This window comes from Phyllobates terribilis, unplaced genomic scaffold (genome assembly GCF_046119375.1).
Source record: "Phyllobates terribilis strain yellow unplaced genomic scaffold, ASM4611937v1 Scaffold_9__5_contigs__length_417890890, whole genome shotgun sequence".
NCBI classification, from domain to species: Eukaryota; Metazoa; Chordata; class Amphibia; order Anura; family Dendrobatidae; genus Phyllobates; species Phyllobates terribilis.
Window position 1 is genome coordinate 135,317,774 of NW_027362769.1, and position 18,260 is coordinate 135,336,033.

The 18,260-nt window shown below is 38.2% G+C and overlaps 1 protein-coding gene across 3 annotated transcripts in view; it reads left to right on the top strand.

Annotated features, from left to right (window-relative positions):
- Window positions 1-239: 239 nt before the first annotated feature.
- The window catches only part of FIGN (fidgetin, microtubule severing factor), a 169,673-nt gene continuing 151,652 nt past the window's right edge, over window positions 240-18,260 (top strand). For all 3 annotated transcript variants that reach the window (XM_073647043.1, XM_073647044.1, XM_073647045.1), the window contains exons 1-2: window positions 240-815; window positions 1,455-1,625. In XM_073647043.1, the coding sequence (XP_073503144.1) occupies window positions 1,623-1,625 (3 nt within the window). In that variant the 5' untranslated portion in view covers window positions 240-815; window positions 1,455-1,622. The remainder of the gene's footprint in view (window positions 816-1,454; window positions 1,626-18,260) is intronic.

The following is an 18,260-nucleotide window of genomic DNA, read 5'->3' on the forward strand; positions in this document are numbered from 1 at the left end:
TTCTAGTTCTGTCCTACAAAAACAATAGAGGTGTTAAGCTTAGTAATATGTGCAGCATCCAGCATCATTTCTCCCACTCTCCCCCAGACAAAAGAGCAGCAATCCTGCCCCTGCCTCACATATGTACTGCAGTAAATCACTGGCAAGTACCCCATGCAAAGCTTCTGGTAGAAAAGCCCACTGTGTGAGTACATAGCAATCAATCAACCCTTCTGTAAACACCCCCTACTGCATGGTGCAGGCTTGCTGCCTGCTATATCTCTGCTGCTGCTGGAAGGAGAAAGCTTCATAGCCCTCTGTCCTTGCACAATGCAAAGCCTGAGCTAAATTCATGGAGGCTTGTTGTCTAAGCATTTGGTCAGTGAGCCTTGCACAGAGGAGGAAGTGCTAGCAGACCATGCATACCTCAAGCTGAAGAGAGAGAGATTGGGGCAGGGACAAGGGGAGTGACCACTGCACATCCATCAGAAGCCAGCCTGATGCTTCCACCAGTCCAACCCCCACATACAAGGAAAACAAGATTGCAACCCTGGTGGTGAGGGTTTTTTGCTAGAAACACAAATTAAAAACTTCAAGGCTTTTCTATTTTTTCCTCCCCTCTTAAATCTGCATTGATTGTTTCCTTTGGAGACTGCAAATAACATCCCTATTGCTATAGCAGAGTGACTGTCCTCTGTTGCAGCATGTGCAGAACTCTCTGCTGCTGATCCAAATCATGAACTGCTGCTTTCACTTGAAGAGATTTCCCCATTCATCAGCTAATACAGCAGATCAATGCTCCAGTAACCCATCTGCTGCCAGTGTTACACATGCAGGTAAGTGATGACTCCTTCTATCCTCCTTATTGTGGGGCTGCTGCAGTCAGTGTTTTGTTCCTGAGTCTTGGCTTTGCAGCCAGTTCAGTTACATTGTATAGAATGAGTTTGTAAATATTTACATGATTCAGGAAATGTCTTGGAAGCGGTGTATCTTTTTTGTTCTGTGTCTGTATCTTCAGGCTCCTTCTCTGGGTGCAGCAATGAGTCATTCATGGACTCAAGGCTATTTAGGATGTAATGGCTACTAGATTGTTAATATGGCTTTAGAAAGTTGGGTGTGGCAAGAATAAGAGTGCAACTTTAGTTCCTAAGTGGGTCACAACTGGGTTTGGGGGTCATTGCAAAGAAAGTTTAGAACTGTAACAGTGGTGGGCTGTGTTAATAGAAATTCAGCATTAATGCAGGGGGGAGCTAGGCAGCATGGTGGGTATATTGTTAACTGGGGGGGGAGGTTGGATACTTAATTTAATAAAGTCATGTTATTCCTGTTGGTTTGAATGAGAGTGAATGGTACACAGTTTTGTATCTGCCTCTGCTTTTTGTTGCACTTCTCCCTTTTCTTTTGTGATGTGAGAGCTCTCTCGATGTTGATGTTGTTTTTTTTTTTTTCTTCCACCCTTAATTATATGCATGTAGGTTAAATGAATACCTGACGAAAGGGCCCACGTTTCAAGGCAGTGACATTTGATAGCTGAGAGGAAAAGTGGCTTTAATGAAAATCAACCTTTGGAATTCCTGCTTGTGAAAAATCCCATTCGGCATCTTGTGCTGGCATTAAAGACATGATCAGCAGCAGCAGTGTATATGGTATGTCAGTTTTGGAATTTACTTCACATGTGTGTAATATAATAATGACAGCTTAATAGCATTTGGGGGTGGGGAGAAGTTGAACTGTTTGCTCTTCATGTATGCAAAATACTTAGGAGATTCCAAAAAACTTTCTCTTAAGTTTTTCATTGTGTCTTTTTTTGTTAGTATAATTATTTTTGACACTCAACTATTGTCAAAGATCTCATCATCATAGGCAAGTTTTCACAGTTCTAGGGTCAAAGCCTGAACTAGTGGTGGAGAAGTTCACTTTTTTTATTTTGTCACTAATAATTGAGATATGGAATATTATTGACTTTATTTTTATTGTTTTTTTTACCCTTGATCCATCTGTTGGTTCATTATAACCATTTCAATATAATTTGCTAAATCCTGTTTACAACTCCAAAATAGCTGGTGATCGATTTGCTTAATGATCCAGTTGCCAAAGGTTATTATTATTATTATTTTTTTTTCTTTTTGATGTGATTTTTTTTTTTTTTTTTTTTTTTAATTTAGTTTCTAATTGTTTGAGGAAAAACAGCCTCTGACATATTTTTTTAACCTTTTCTCGCTTTCTCATTCCTTATCCCCCACCTTACTTTACTAAAGGTCACTGGAGATGCAGGAGGAAGGATTTAAGGAGATTTTGGGGGGTTTTAATATTTTTGCAGCGTGTTTAAAAAAAAATGGCTTGTTACAGCTGTAGGATAAATTCCTAGATATTAAGAGATTATCACTGAAGCTAATGTGCAGGCCATAATAAGGCATTGTACATTAGTATTATAAAGTGACAATAAAAAAAAAAAGGAAAAGCTGATGCGTTAAATTCGTATTTTTTTTTATCTATTACAGTAACTCGTAGGAGTGATGACACCTTTTAAATGAATGGATTTTATTTTGCATTTGTGGTACTTGTTGACATGAAAAGATCAATAAGTAGACTGTTTATTTTGCATGCACATAATCTGCACTGGGAAATGTTTTGTAGAGAGCAGAACCTTTTTTTTTTTTTTTTTTTCTTCCCGAAGCTGTTGAAGCGAATTTGATTGCCAGATGGGAGATTTCCCTGTGTGATCTTAAAGCTGTAATATATATTCTGAGCAGATTGGACTTCTGTTGGTGATGAGAAGGATATTACATTTAGAAATTTGAAATAAGCAATAGTACAGAATGCTAAGGTCTGCAAAGTGGGCATTATTTTAGACCCCAACGTATATAGAAAAATAAATAAATTATTATATATATATATATATAAATAAATAAATTATTATATATATATATATATATATATATATATATATATATATATATATATATATATTATTCTCTTTTAATAATTGGAAGAGTGCAAAACTATTAAGTTTTTTTGTAATATATATCTGTACTTAAATATATTTGCATTGCTATTTGATCTAAAAGATAAGTGACCATATACAGTGCAGTAATAAAATGTATAATATTTATTGGGGGGGGGGGTTTTCCCAGGGTTAAATATTGTCTATAGAATGCAGGGCAATTGTGGTATTTTGTTTTGGGCCCGAAAAGCTTGAGAATTAAAGACTGACTCACACTCCTGCCTTCTCTGCTGTTGCAAATTAAAAGTGTGTTTTGGTCAGGAAATGAAAGCTACAGTGTGTCTTTTGAACAAGTCGTTTATCAAGAACAACATCTATCATGCTGCGACTTGTCACACTGATCCTCTAAAACTTGGCTTCTATGTGGACACTGCTTTGATGTTTTTTAATCCCCAAATTTATAAAACAAGTTGAGAAAACAAAAATAAGAACTCACTCAGATGTGTTTTTTAAAGCAAAAAAAAAACACTTAAAAAGAATAAATAAAATCACATGGCCATCACATACCGAGCCAAGAATGTTGTGTTTAGTACAACTGTATTCATATGATGCAGGACATTGTTGCAAGTGTATGTATGTTACTTGTTTGTTTACGTTGGTGTCATGCATCTTGTTTGGTGATTTATGTCAGGCTTTAGCTTAAGACTTGGAGTCTGCTTTTTGTGTTTGTTTTTTTTGTTTTCTTTTTTGTAAATTCTTTGTTCAGAAAGATATGGTAAAAATAAAAGAATTTGGGAATTATACAATTGCCATAATTATTTTTATATCCCCCATCTTTTGGACACGCTCAAATTTATTTATCATAAAAAAAAAAACCTCTTAAAGTTATGACTTAAACATCTTTTATTATCCTTTTACGTTGAGATATCAATGCTCGCTGTGCAATAGGTGATTTAGCAGTCATTTATTAAATAGGCAAGCAGGGGACACACATTAAAATCGCATTTGGCACTGTCTGTCAGTGTAATTGTTGCTTACACCTAGAACTCTTGCTACTTTTATTAGGTCAAGAAAACTAGATTGAGAATTCTGTAGTTCTTATAATTGTCAAAAAACATTTCTAAAGAGTATTGTCTTATCATTTATTTTATCATTGTTAAAAAGCTGAGGTTTTTTTTTTTTGGCCTAGTTAATTGATAACCCTTCCAATTGTAGCCATGGGAATCGCAAATCAGAACCTCAAATTGGTTATATTAGTCTCCAATTATTATTTTTTTAATGAAGCAGGTTGTTACTAAATGCTTTTAGGGTGGCTCATATTCACTTACTAAACTTAAACCTAAGTTTTGTATTATTTGATGTATACCATTGCATGAACGACGCTTGCCCCCCCCTCCCTCCACTTGCACTCACATTTAAAACCTCTTAATTAGACATATAATTGTTCCTAATTGCTTAGAGGCAAGCAGACTTTTGTTTCCCATTGGTAACAAGCGATGGCCAGAAGTATGATATTTAGTTGAATTCTTTGTGTCCTTCCAAACCAAGTGGTGCATTGTATCATTTGTGGCTAAAACTCAACCTCGACTTTGCATTCTGCAGCTTCTTGTTTAAATTAGTCTTTCTTTACTTAGGTGTCAGTAATTTTCTCCAGTCCAACCCTGTTTTCGTTTGTTCTTTTATTTTGAGGGGGGGGGGGGGTGTAAGGGGATGATTGAGAATTTTCATTTTTTTTTTTTTTTCTTTTACCCACCCACCCCACCTTTCCATTTGGAACTGTTGTGACTGTTGAACTCGTTTTGACCAGAGACCTTACCAGAGACCTGCATGTGTTTGTATTTTAAATTTAGTGGAAGGAAAAATCTGGACTGTCAGATTCAATTAGTGGCAAGTATTCATGCAGAGCTGGAGAAAATGATTGATCTTGCCGCATTCCTAATCAACAATTAATCAACCAATCAACGAAGTTGTAGGATAAGGAAAAAAAAAGCAAAGTCCTTAAGAATAAGTAAGCAAATCTGAAAAAGTCTTGTCGCCCAAAAAAAATGACCTGGGTGCCAAAGTTAGTTACTTTATCCCAACATCAGAGGGGTTAACAAACTAAACTTTGGAGTATGTTCCCAATGGGAGCCCTGTGTTTCAGTTGTGTTTGGAGAGGGTTAATCTATACTTATTGTCAGACTTATTGATTGAGTCCTTGGATTATATCATGATATATTGATTTTTGGGGATAAAACAGCTTCTCTGGCTGTGAAACCCTGGAGAGGCATTACAGTCCAGTATGCTTCTGATTAGCACAACTTAAATAATTGATTCATCTGTAGATTCTCTTCACTGAGTCACTGATAGCAAAACGCTAGAAAATGGATCTGCAGAGGGAGAATTTCTATAGTCCATAGAATGATAAATTGTTTTGTATAGAGAAAATCATTAACTACAAGGGGGAGAAAAGAGGAGTTTTACTAAATACAGTAGCACAATTCATTGTAACGTTGGGATTGACTGTGCGATTAGACGTTCTTTTCTTCTTCATCATAGATTAAAGATGGAGCGGGAAATGTCACAACAGCAGTACAGTTAGACAGACGTGTGTGTGTATATATATATATATATATATATATATATATATATATATATATATATATATATATATATATATATATATATATATATATATATATATTTGTGTGTCTGTGCAGGACCAATCGTTAACCCTTTGCTTTACTGTTAAAGAATGCTACGTTACAGGCCGGGGACATGTGGGTGCAAATGTTAGATTGTGACATCCCTCATGAACCTCTGCTCACTTTATAATGGAAGCTCCACGTGTTTGCAAATTGCACAACAATGCAGTTTATCTGCTGCTTGCCAGTCAAGAGACGGAGCCTGGAGATATCTATAGGGGCTAATCAATGCCCAATATATAACATGTATAAAAGTGCATCCTATGTCTTTATGTGGCTTTCATACAGCTCTGGGATAACTAACAGTACAATGTAACCAAGATGTCTGTATCTGTTTAATATTGTACAGGATTTGTTCAATATAGCAAGAAATCATCCAAATATGTAATTATTATTAACACTTAGTGAATAGGCAGATGTAAGCACCAGGAATCCTGCGCTGTAGGCTGCATTACTATATCATGGAGCATCAGAGTTTTATTGTGACACTTTATTTTAAGAGCAAAACTCCATATTAGACATGTTTAAGAAAAAAAAATAGATATATTAATTACACACTTCTCATCACAGACAAAGCCAGCAGTTGGGAATATGTCAGGTAGTTACAATTATGCCTCTGTGGGTTTACATAGGACTGCATGTAGCTTTATCTTAACACTTCCTGGGAAATCCAGTTATGCTGCTTTATTCTATCCATGTGTGTGTGTGAGTATATATAATATATATGCCTGCGCGCATGTGTAATACATGAATAAAAATGAAATAAATAAAAAAATATATAAAATATGTATGTATATATATATATATATAATGTGTGTGTATGTGCTCTGTTTATCTTTATATATTCTGTCATTCTATGGATCCAATTGTCACGGTATCTATTCTACATATCTGTGTGTGTGTGTGTGTGTGTGTGTGTGTGTGTGTGTGTATATATATGTATATATATATATATATATATATATATATTCATTCATTATAATTGGAACACTGGATGGACTGATATTATGAAGACAGAATATATATTGAACATGTAAGTGTAATATATATTACACTTACATGTTCAATATATATTCTGTCTTCATAATCAGTCCATCCATTTTTCCAATTGTAATGACGTGTGTGATATCTGTAGACAGACGGATAATATAAAAGATTTTTTTTATATATATATTACATATATATTAAAAAAAAAAAATCTTTTATATTATCTGTCTGTCTATAGATCTATTTGTTATGGTATCTATTGACCAGCTTGTAGCTGTCTATCTATATAGATATGTATGTGTGCTAGATAGATAGATATATGCATGTCTATATATACTGTATATCTCTATCTGCACATACATATCTAGACAGCTAGAAGCTGATCAATAAATACCATAACGCTTAGATCTATAGATAGACGGATAATATACAAGATAGAAAAAAAAGTGTTTATATATATATCCTATATTTATATCCTAGAACTGTTCATATAGGGCTCCTCATCTCTTTCCTGTAACACTTTGCATGCTCTCCATCCATTGAGCCTCACGTTTCCTCCATCACCATATTACCCGGGTCCCCGTTATAATGTAGCTCAGGATTTCCTTCCCCCTTTAAACATTGGGTGACTTTAGCTGTGATCTCCGGTGCAGTTCTTTTCTGTGCTGCTGTAGAGTATGTCCGGCCTGTGTAATTTTTTTTGTTCTTTCTTTATATATGAAATGCTTGTCTTAATAAAGCATGAGTCTAATTTCCTGCAATTAGGAAACGCTAATACGAAAATGTGTTGTAATTACTTCAGCATGAAAATGCTGCCTGTTGCCAGGAACTCTGCATTCACGTCTCCAGCAGCAGCAGCGGCGGCGGCGGCGATGGTGGATATTAACTTCGTTCACAGCGAGACACAAACTGCTGTTAATTCTTTGTTTTTGTTTTGCCTGAACAAAAGGGTTTTTTTTTTTTCCTTTTTTTTGACACCGCTTCTCTCTATGAAAGAATCATTCTAAAGCTCGGGATTTGTCACATAATGGGACTAGGATGGGTGAAATCTTCCATGCCAGCATGTTTTTTTTTTTTGCTCCAATCCTTGAGGGTTTAACCCTTTCACCACCTCCGAATGGTCTAATATTTGTCACCTAGACTCCGCTAATAGCAAAAAAACATGTTGAATGCTGGCACTTATACTTTTTTACTCGCCTTTAGTAAACAGAGGTGCAGCAGAGCAGAGTTTGTCATTTGGTGGCACGGTTTGTGATAAAATTGCATTGGACTGCTGATGTTGTAAAGTGGCAAGTGCAACTTTTCTGCATCGTTGTGTAAATTGAGATCCCGTATATGTTATGGCAATTAACGCTGTTGCAATATTTTGTGCCCTTAGCCCTCTGGCATCTTAAAGGTTAACAAGCTATGCAAAACGGGGTCCCACTTAGTGCAATGAAACGGGGTGCCTATATTATGTTACAGGCGTCACGCATGCACCAGAGATATGCTAGCAATTTGGTGCGACCCATGGCGATATTACAGCATATTACTACTAGTTTTACATAGGACTGCATAAATGGATAACGTTATGCTGTTCTGTAGGGTTAAACGAGAACATCGACTCTGCTGCACCAAAATCGAACGGGTGTTCTACTAATTAGGCGTTTTGCCGGGAGACAATATTTGGGAGACCATAGGCCCTTCCCTTTGCTGGCAACTGAAAGGTTAACAAGCTTTTTTTTTTTTTTTTTTTTTTTTTTTTTTTTTTTTTTTAATAGAAAAGGGCATCTCCCTTCTTCATTCAGCTCACAGACTGCAATGATACTGGGTCTGTAAATATTTCATAAGGAAAATAGTTTCGCCTGATACCTGTTTGTAGGAAAGAGGTTAAATTATGTCACTTGCAGAGGATCTTAAATGACTTCACTTAACCCCGTCCAGGCAAGCTGGAGATGATTTCCCTAATAAAATATTCACACTCCCCTATGTGCGGCATGGTGGCGGCGTGACACCGAAATATCGCTCCAACATGAATTGTCTGTTATATCACTAGTTTAATATTATTTCTATATTTTTTTTTGTCCCTCTCTTTGTTATATAATATAATAATTTCTATAAGAACAGTTGTTTTCCTCTATTACGAGTGTGCTGCTAACCCTACAAATACGTAATTGTGTTGCCGATCAATGCTTCTTCAGGCATTTCTTTTTTATTTTATTTTTTTTCTGCCGCTTTTACGAATATCCGAGCACTTGTCCTTGATTCTTGGTGCTTATTAGATTACTTTTAGGCTGTGTATTCTTCAGGTGCTTTTTAATTCATGTAACAGTAGAGTGGTTTCATGTCGCAGAAAATCCTCTTCACTGAGGTCTGGTAATTATCAAATTTGCCTTTTCATAAGCATATATGAATGTACATCATTTATATTTGAGGACATTTTTTATTGAAATTGGGGCTAAAAAAAAAAAAAAAATTCAGTGCCACTTGTTGCTCTTTATTCTCCAAATATATTATTTTTGTTTATCGTTCATTGAACATGTATGAATAAACCAAATGTTTAGCTCATAATATTTGTGTTTGTCTAATATGTTTATATATATTTATACATTTTTTTTTTTTTAATCATATTTTTTATGTTTTATTTTATTTTTTATATTGTCCTTCTTCAAGTTCGTATTAGCGGCATTGCACATGAGCCGGTGTACCGTAGTTCATTACTGCGTCAAATGACATTGCGTTCAGAAATTCTCACGTTTGGGCTAATTGTATACATATTTACTGTGACAAAGTTTGGCAACTTGAAAATTTTTTGTTTTAACCTCTGTATCCACCCACGGCACAAAATGAAAATGTATTATTTTTTATAATATTTTTATAATATTTTCTGGACCCTTTTAAAGCCCTTGTGAATGGTTGGTACTCCTAAAATGGAGGTAACGTTTGCTGACCGTTTCTAAGCATTTTCTATTGTGGGTCTTATATACAGTATTTAATTTCTAAAACAAATGATCCTACATAAATGCTATAACTATAAAATGCCGTCGCAGAGTAGGTTGAGTGGATAATGATGATACCTTATTGATTGTTATGATAGGAGCAGAATTGATCGTATAACTTTCTTGTCATTCCATTCCCTAAGTAAAGAGATTGTAGTAGGTGTAGTTGGAAAACCGGGGATGACACCTCATGATATCCATACCCTCAAAAGCATTTCTTTTTATTCTTTGTATAGACTTCTGGCATGCCTAAAAACATTTAGTTTTGGCACCCTAAAGATTTGATAATGAGGTTTTCCAATTCTTTGATAATCATGGTGTGAAAGCTGTTCTTCTCAGTTACCTAATATACTTTCTTGTCTTAGTAGAAAATATAGCAATAATAGGACTTTTTGCCCGTTGACTAAAGATCAGTCGTAAAGACATTGAGCTACTTTTTGTAAGGCCTCGGCCATGGTGTCCAAATCAATTGCCACTGCTTCATATGAGCTTTTTTAGACTTTTGTTGCCTTCTTGAATTTGATATTTTAAAGTTTTAATTATTCTACAAAGTTCTTATATAAGAAATTGTAGCAGAGCGGAGTTTTGATCATTTGCCTTGGCCCATTGTGACTCAATGTATATTGTCTTTTACGCAGATATACCTGCTACATTACCATAGCTTTATTCAATTATCGTGATGACAAATTCAGCCCTACTACATCTGTATTTTAAAAGCCTTTCAGATCATTTCTTTATCTCCCGAGTTACTTAGGATGATCGTGAGAAGCTATAATTCTTCCCTACCTAGAAACAATAACTGACTTTTGGTTTGCGTGGCAACTCGGCCTTGGTACCAAGAGGGTTAAGCATCCCGCTGTTGGTTGAGAAGACTCTATTTGTAGACTTCACCAGGGAGATTTGCCATTTCCACAGACTTAACAGGCTATTGGTATCACAATGTGATGCCTGAGATACATTTAAATCAAGCAGCTGTTTCAAGTTGCAGCAGAAATCTGCAGTGGAAAGTCCAACAAGAATATATCTGAATGCTCTTGTAGGCTCACCATTTATTTTCAAAAGCTATTTTTGACATCACTCAAGGATGGCTCAGCTATGAACAGTCAAATCAAAAGAGCTCAAAGAAATAAAAAAAAAAAAAGGAGAAAAAAAGTAACTAGATTCTTTTATTCCTTCGGAAACCCAGATGCTTACAAGATTGTTTCAGTGAACAGAAAGAATTGAGCCTCTATTTAATCTTCTGTTGCTGTGTGTAGGAATGTCGGAAAAATCCTTCATAACAGAATGTTTCTACCGTATCTCTCATGGTAATTTCATCCAATGTGCTGTTTTGGGGATTTTTTTGTACACACTTTTTTTTTTTTTCGGGAGACATCTGAGTGAACTAAAAAATGGCAGCAAAACGGTCTATAGGCCTAATTCGGGCTTGCACATCTTTTTGAAGGTTTGGCAAATCTAGATAAGCCAACGCTACGAGGTGGATAACTTCTCACACTTTGACTTCCTACCATACATAATATTAATTCTGTAAAACTCTAATGACTATAAGGTTCTTGGTAACAGGCTTGATTTTTACTTTCAATCCCAATGTCTTTATATTGCCTTTTAAAAACCTTGTGTTTAAAAATGTGTTGAGGATCATGTGGTAGGTGTCTACCCGGAATGTTAGTTGCGGAAGTCAACTAACCTCTTAAACTACTATAAGGAGTAATGGGATATTCATTACTGTGGTCCTAAGCCATTCTGTAAAGTGTGTTGATGGTCTATTTTCAGTGACATAGTTGATAATTTGTCTTCAATCCTTGAAAATCGTTGACTTTTGGGTTTTGTTCTCATTTCAGAAATTATTTTATTTTATGATTTCTTTCGAGATTTTAAGTCAGTTCTTGTTGGAAGATGTTTGTCTTCAGCTCATTTACAGTCACATTAATTGTCTGTGCGATTACATTCAAGTCTTGGTTAATAGGTTGACAAAATTGGTTGACTAAATTGCTCGTATAGTGTGGTGAGAAACAAGGTGTTGTTGGAGGATGATGGTCTCTAGTTCAATTGATGTTCCAAGTTGTAAATAACCGCACCATGGGACGAGTTGTGGAGAGTAAAATAAATATATATATATATTACTTTGAGTTTTGAGTCAAGAAAAGAATGCTAAGTCGAGGAACAGTCCTTATTTTTTTTTCTATACCTCTCTTCTTACTAATTGATCAAAAAGTGTTGATTCTTAAGGCTTTTCTTTTTAAATACATACTTGCATACGGCTAAAACTATCAACAGGTGGTTTAAATGCCACAAGGCAAGTTTAGAAGAGTTCTCTTTCTCTCGTGGAATCATCTTTCGCTACAATGAGGCAATTAACAGTGAAATGTCTCAGTGGGAAAATTCCAGCTTGAGGCTACATTGTTGATGGGAACGTTTTGGCTACTTGAAAATTTCTTAAGCATAATTCCCACTATTGTCTTTTATTTTTCTTACATGTTATATTGTTAAATTGGTGCGGGCATTGAAGTGACTATCGGGAATAGAGTAGAAAGCCAATGCCGAGCCTTTGAAAGGACATTTTACCAGGAATTTACATAGTCTCCTAAATGGCTGAATTTTAGGAATGCTCATTCTTTACATTTGAAGTAAATAATCCCTTTTAAATACAAGTATTTGTCCTATAATTTAGAATGTGTAGAATCTTCATGACAACTGATATGCTTTGAAGTATTTGTAAAATCTAAATCTTATCTCGGGTGATGATAACGCTGCTTGTAATCTGGTGCATGGTCAGACATTGGCCATCAAAGAAAGATCCGAGTTGTTTGACTAACGTTGGCGGTGTCATTTGTTTAAAGACATTAAGTGGAAAGAACAATAATTAGCAGTTAGCATTTTAAATGAAGTGTAGATGCCTGTGTGTTTAAGAGACAGCCAGGGACAAGCTATGTGACACTTGCTTCTGGAGCCCTCTTGACACCAAGATGCATGTGGCTTTTTGAGACACCTGACAGAATAAGACAGATGGTTTGCTGGCCATCCTTGATAGGATATGAATATAAATAAGTCTCTTTAGAGATTATAATCGGGGTTGATTGTAGAGCTGATATGGCCCATTACCCAAGCACTCATAAGGCCCTTGTGAAAATGGTGATGTGTTGATCACTATGACAGTTGTTTATACTGTATTTGTGGCAGTTTTTCTCATGCTGGCATGGAATACAGCATTCCTCATAGATGATGATAGATGCATGAACTGACTTTTATGTGGTTTATTCAGCACTGTTATAAGAAGTTTTGAATAAAAGTATCTAGCTTTGTCATATGTTGTCTAATTTTGTTTTAGATCAGCCATGATGCAACAAGTAGAAGTATCTCAGGTTGACCACAATTTCTGAGGTCTGGTTGGGACAGAAATGCACAATAGGGGCAATACCGCGAGAGGAATGAGAGAGGGTGAGAGTGATGGTATTGCTTACCTGGGGTGGTTGTGAATGGACACAAAACCAATAAGAGCCTTGAATCCGCGGCTGCAGAAAGAAAAGTACTTCTTCTAGATAGCAATTCACTTTAATGGAGAGATCACGGTATCTGGGTTGCGCTTGCGGAAATGAAAAATCCTTGATGGTATAAAATTAAGGTTTTTATTTAACCGACGCGTTTCGGCGCCAAACTGGCTCCTTTTTCCAAGGTAAAACAAATGTGTTTTTTTTTTACATTGGAAAAAGACACCAGTCTGGTGCCAAAATGCGTCAGTTTAATAAGGTTTCCTTTTATACCATCTAGGATTTTTCATATCTGCAAGCGCAACCCAGGTACCGAGGTCTCTTCACTAAGGTGAAGGTGTAACACCATGAAGTGTGTAGAAATTATTTCTTGCTTTTAGAGTAAATGTCATCTGAGAGTTAATGTTAGTCTATACTATTTTATATCATCAGGTCACTGATTGGGAGGTCCTAGCACTGAGACACTCACTGATTAGTAAAGTGGACTGGATTAGGAGCTCTTACAGGGAATCTGTCACCTCTTTGGACTTTGGAGTTATCTGACCTCTACTATGGGCCATACAGGGTATAGAAAAGTAAATCTATACATACCTGTATGGTCCATAGTAGAGGTTTGATTGCAGAGAAAAGCTCTTTAATCAATTCTATTTTGTACAGGCTTCACGTCCCCCGGACGCCAAGAAATCCCGCCTATGTGCTTATTATTCCCCCAAATCCCCACCTATATGCTTAATTATCATATCCCCCACCCCCCCCTCCCCTGCACGTCACAAGGCCCTGTGACGTGCACTGTGCTCCCTGACTTCCCGGGCATGCGCAAAGCACTGCTCATATAGAGCTCACACAGAGCGCGCTCTGCTTCATCCCAGCCTCGTCTGCCTGTGCACTGCGCCGCAGGATTCTATTGCGCAGGCGCCGGGAAGTGAAAATGTGTAAATAGAATAAGACTGAATAGTGTTACTATATTACCAGGCATCTATGAAATCATTTAGTAATAATGTTGAGTTTCCCCCAAGCATTGTCTTTAGGGTGATACTTAGATTTGGTGTGAATTTATTTTCCTCTGATAGAACTTACAACAACTTCAGAATTCCACCATTCTACTGCTATAATGCTGCAGAAAAATGATAAACATCCCCCATGATGAAGCGGTAAACACTGACAGCGAAATGCGCGTAGGGGTCTATCAGGGGGCTTTCTTCCATGCTGGTCATCTCCACTTAGTGTTGTCCTGCTATTTAGGTATGTTTTGAACTTAATTTTTTGGCAAAATTGCACAAATTATGCATATCACTGTTTTACATGGGATCTTTGTGATGGACATGGAATGAGCTGTTATGGATTACTATGCATAGTATGGGACTATTTGTGTATAACTTTGTCCATTTCCCTCACCACGTATTCTGTATTTAACTTGAATAGCATTGATGTATTGGGGATATATTAAGACAGTATAAGTGGGGTTTTTGGCTGAGGATATTTTAAATGTTCGTTCATTATTTTTCCTTTCTGTACTGTTTGATAATTGTATCTTAATATTTTTCGAATTAAACTTGTTTTATTCTTGAGTCTATAATACTCCGTGCTTTCCTCTGGTTTGTCTATTAGTATAGTACCCCAATATGTATATAACGCTATATTTGGGATTATTTTTACTAGCAAAATTATAAAGTATGTTTTTTTCCGTTTTAAAGAGATATTAACTATATTTGGGATAACGTACAGTACAGACCAAAAGTTTGGACACACCTTTTCATTTAAAGATTTTTCTGTATTTTCATAACTATGAAAATTGTACATTCACACTGAAGGCATCAAAACTATGAATTAACACATGTGGAATTATATACTTGACAAAAAAGTGTGAAACTGAAAATATGTCTTATATTCTAGGTTCTTCAAAGTAGCCACCTTTTGCTTTGATGACTGCTTTGCACACTCTTGGCATTCTCTTGATGAGCTTCAAGAGGTAGTCACTGGAAATGGTCTTCCAACAATCTTGAAGGAGTTCCCAGAGATGCTTAGCACTTGTTGGCCCTTTTGCCTTCACTCTGCGGTCCAGCTCACCCCAAACCATCTCGATTGGGTTCAGGTCTGGTGACTGTGGAGGCCAGGTTATCTGGCGTAGCACCCCATCACTCTCTTTCTTGGTCAAATAGCCCTTACACAGCCTGGCGGTGTGTTTGGGGTCTTTGTCCTGTTGAAAAATAAATGATGGTCCAACTAAACACAAACCGGATGGAATAGCATGCCACTGCAAGATGCTGTGGTAGCCATGCTGGTTCAGTATGCCTTCAATTTTGAATAAATCCCCAACAGTGTCACCAGCAAAGCACCCCCACACCATCATACCTCCTCCTCCATGCTTCACGGTGGGAACCAGGCATGTAGAGTCCATCCGTTCAGCTTTTCTGCGTCACACAAAGACACGGTGGTTGGAACTAAAGATCTCAAATTTGGACTCATCAGACCAAAGCACAGATTTCAACTGGTCTAATGTCCTTTCCTTGTGTTCTTTAGCCCAAACAAGTCTCTTCTGCTTGTTGCCTGTCCTTAGCAGTGGTTTCCTAGCAGCTATTTTACCATGAAGGCCTGCTGCACAAAGTCTCCTCTTAACAGTGGTTGAAGAGATGTGTCTGCTGCTAGAACTCTGTGTGGCATTGACCTGGTCTCTAATCTGAGCTGCTGTTAACCTATGATTTCTGAGGCTGGTGACTCTTGGTTTTCCTTTCCTGGGGCGGTCCTCATGTGAGCCAGTTTCTTTGTAGCGCTTGATGGTTTTTGCAACTGCACTTGGGGACACTTTCAAAGTTTGTCCAATTTTTCGGACTGACTGACCTTCATTTCTTAAAGTAATGATGGCCACTCGTTTTTCTTTACTTAGCTGCTTTTTTCTTGCCATAATACAAATTCTAACAGTCTATTCAGTAGGACTATCAGCTGTGTATGCACCAGACTTCTGCACAACACAACTGATGGTCCGAACCCCATTTATAAGGCAAGAAATCCCACTTATTAAACCTGACAGGGCACACCTGTGAAGTGAAAACCATTTCCGGTGACTACCTCTTGAAGCTCATCAAGAGAATGCCAAGAGTGTGCAAAGCAGTCATCAATGCAAAAGGTGGCTACTTTGAAGAACCTAGAGTATAAGACATATTTTCAGTTGTTTCACACGTTTTTATTAACTATATAATTCCACATGTGTTAATTCATAGTTTTGATGCCTTCAGTGTGAATGTACAATTTTCATAGTAATGAAAATACAGAAAAATCTTTAAATGAGAAGGTGTGTCCAAACTTTTGGTCTGTACTGTATGTTCAACTGGTGGTGTCTGACTACTGGGAGCTTTATCTGTCATAAAAACAGAAGACCTCCCACCAGGGCCGGCGTCAGCACCCGGCGCACGCGGGCAAATGCCCGGGCCCTGAGCAGGCAGAGGGGCCCACTGGCGGTCGCGCACCCCGCTGGGCTATGGGCGGAGGAGAGCGGTGTGAGCACCTGCCCTTCTCCGCCGCTTGCTCAGGGCCCCGGCAGCTGGATACTTACCTCTCCCCGTGCCTCCGCAGATCAGCTGTCTTCCTGCTCTGCGCTCCCTGTGGCGTCTCAGGTCAGAGGGTGCGGTGACGTCTTTACACCGCGCCCTCCCCTGAGCCGTCACAGGCAGGGCAGAGCGAGAAGACATCGGTGACGCTGGAGTTCGGACCCGAGCAGCGGGCAGCAGGTAGCAGGTGAGGAGGAGGGAGGTGAGTATTTGATTTTTTTTTTTTTAATGTATGGAGGCATGGGGCAGTATAAAGAGAAGGGGGGGTGGCATCCTGCATGGGGCATTATAAAGAGAGGGGGGGACATCCTGCATTGTGCATTATAAAGAGGGGGGGGCAGTCTGTATGGGGCATTAAAGGGGGGGGCTGTATGGGGCATTATGTGGGGGGTAACAGCCTGCATGGCGCATTATAAGGGGGGGACAGCCTGTATGGGGCATTATGTGGGGGGTAACAGCCTGCATGCAGCATTATATGGGGGCCAGTATCCTGTATGGAGTGTTATAAGGGGACCGGTATCCTGTATGGAGTGTTATAAGGGGACCGGTATCCTGTATGGAGCGTTATATGGGGGCCAGTATCCTGTATGGAGTTTTATAAGGGGACCAGTATCCTGTATGGAGCATTATATGGGGGCCAGTATCCTGTATGGAGCGTTATATGGGGGCCAGTATCCTGTATGGAGCCTTATATGGGGGCCAGTATCCTGTATGGAGCGTTATATGGGGGCCAGTATCCTGTATGGAGCTTTATAAGGGGACCAGTATCCTGTATGGAGCGTTATATGGGGGCCAGTATTCCGTATGGAGCCTTATATGGGGGCCAGTATTCCGTATGGAGCCTTATATGGGTGCCAGTATTCCGTATGGAGCCTTATATGGGGGCCAGTATTCCGTATGGAGCCTTATATGGGGGCCAGTATTCCGTATGGAGCCTTATATGGGGGCCAGTATTCCGCATGGAGCCTTATATGGGGGTCAGTATTCCGTATGGGGCCTTATATGGGGGTCAGTATTCCGTATGGGGCCTTATATGGGGGCCAGTATTCCGTATGGGGCCTTATATGGGGGCCAGTATTCCGTATGGGGCCTTATATGGGGGCCAGTATTCCGTATGGGGCCTTATATGGGGCCCAGTATTCCGTATGAAGCGTTATATGGGGGCCAGTATTCTGTGTGGAGCGATTCACCGGTTTCTGAGCTATTGTGGAATTTACAATAGATATCACTCATGTAATGTAAGAAGTGAAATCTTTGCATTGTACTATATATATATATTTCTCTGCATCATGAATCGTGGTATGTGTTAAAGGGGCCCACTGAGACTCTTTCGCCCGGGGGCCCAGAAAAACCTGGAGCCGGCCCTGCCTCCCACCATCCTTTCTCATGTTCCTCCACACTAGGACATCTGTGATGGATAGAAATCATATTTTATGGTTGATGAGTGTAATGTGGGCTTTAGAAATGACCGATCTCCTGAAATTTGAATTTAACAGTTTAGCTCAAATTTGGCCAGGAAATTCAATTTAAATCAAAAAGTGCCCTGATTGTAGTCAAAATACATTTATATGCTCTGATGTCTCTCTAGATACTGATCCATAATAAGTGTAAGGCTAGGATGGAGTTAAATTACGAGTAATATATTTTACTTAACT